The sequence below is a fragment of the Pygoscelis adeliae genome, unplaced genomic scaffold, assembly GCF_000699105.1.
Source record: "Pygoscelis adeliae isolate BGI_AS28 unplaced genomic scaffold, ASM69910v1 Scaffold118, whole genome shotgun sequence".
NCBI lineage: Eukaryota > Metazoa > Chordata > Aves > Sphenisciformes > Spheniscidae > Pygoscelis > Pygoscelis adeliae.
The window spans coordinates 16,659-18,163 of record NW_008825257.1 but is presented as its reverse complement, the minus strand read 5'-3'; the positions used below and the strand labels follow the sequence as shown (position 1 = coordinate 18,163).

Here is a 1,505-nt window from a genome sequence, read left to right as displayed (position 1 = left end):
TTTCCTTTGTGTTTGTCCTGCACTGAAGCTCAGGCCTAAGGTGGATGCAAGGTAACTGGTGGTGTCTCGCCTCTCTGTGGTGGTGAACCTGGGCCAGTCATTCCACCTAGTCAGTATGCTCAAAAACACTGCAATGGAAGGGAAAATTCAGCCCCTCTTGTCCTTGGCCAGATAAGAACAGATTGACCTTTTCAGATGACTTGGAAGAGTGTTTTTGTGCAAGTGGCACGTTTAAAGGGCTTTTCCCTTGCTACCTTTCCCAGCCAGGCTGGAATCCAGCCACCTCACAGAAGCAGGATTGTAGCTGTGTCTGGAGGGGACAGGGCAGACCCTTGGCTCACAGCCCATCTGTCCACGTTCTCAGGGGAGGCTGAGCCATCTCAGGAGTCATCGTGATGCATGGTATTAAATCCTAGGATATGTTTAAGCTTAAAGGCACTTAAAAGTACCACTTGAAATGCCATTGGTTCCATCATCATCCTAATTGTGCAGATAACCTCATTCGACTAAAAAAGTATTTGATTTCCAACCAGTTTACTGTCATACCCCACGATCATGTTTCAGCCAAGAAATGAGCATCACATCTTCATTTCCAGGTGAAACAAATAAATATATTGCATTGTTGTTGTTGTATATCTTGCAGACAAACAAAGCAGTAGCCAAGGGGGACTTCCACCATGCAAGCTCCAGCTCCCGGCGAGCACTCTTCCTGGCTGTCCTGTCCATCACAATCGGAACTGGCATCTACGTTGGGGTTGCCGTGGCTCTTATTGCCTATCTGTCCAAAAACAATCACTTATGAGCCTCAGGAAAGGGGGAGAACCAGCCACCCGGTGCCTGCACTGCAGAACTCCCCAGCAGATCAGACTGCATGATTTTCCAAAAGATCAAGAGACAAACAAACACCTTCTGCGGGCAGGTACAGGATAAGATGGGCTTGTGCATTATTGTAGGGTGGGAAGCTGGCTGAGGTGGGGATAGTTCCATCATTTGTGATGCACAAGTCTTGCTTCTCTTCATGAACCCCCATACAAGAAAGAAAGAAGGAGAGAAAGAGAGAAGGAGTGAAATAAACAGAAAAGAAAGAGAGAGAGAGAAAGAAAAAAAAAAAACCAGAAGGAAGGCAGTTGGGGGAGGTGTGGAGAGGGGTGTTTTGCCTTTGCCTTCTTTGCAATACGGTGTTTACAAGAAGCTGGCAAACTGAGCTGTTCTCTTAATATCTTCTTGGTCACCTGAACTTTGCAGCCAGCATGAGCTTGTGCTTAGTTTGCTTGTTAAGCACGGCACTGAGATCTGGGAAAGCATGGACAGTGGCTGGTTCTCTGAAAGAGCAATATAACAACAGGAGGAAGAATATGTTTTCTTTTTTTTGAATGCAGGACTCATTTGCCTAAGAGTGAAGCAGAGACCTCAGCGTAGAATGGTATTGCCTACTCTTCTTGTGTGGGTAGGTTTCCATGGAAGGAGAAAAGGAAATAAAAAATATTTTTTCTTTCCTATCCTTT

The 1,505-nt window shown here is 45.7% G+C and overlaps 1 protein-coding gene across 1 annotated transcript in view; it reads left to right on the top strand.

Annotated features, from left to right (window-relative positions):
- Positions 1-802, top strand: part of SYNDIG1 (synapse differentiation inducing 1) — a 66,432-nt gene extending 65,630 nt beyond the window's left edge. Inside the window, exon 3 of the mRNA XM_009329469.1 lies at positions 644-802. Within this exon, the coding sequence (XP_009327744.1) occupies positions 644-802 (159 nt within the window). The remainder of the gene's footprint in view (positions 1-643) is intronic.
- The last annotated feature ends 703 nt before the right edge of the window (positions 803-1,505 follow it).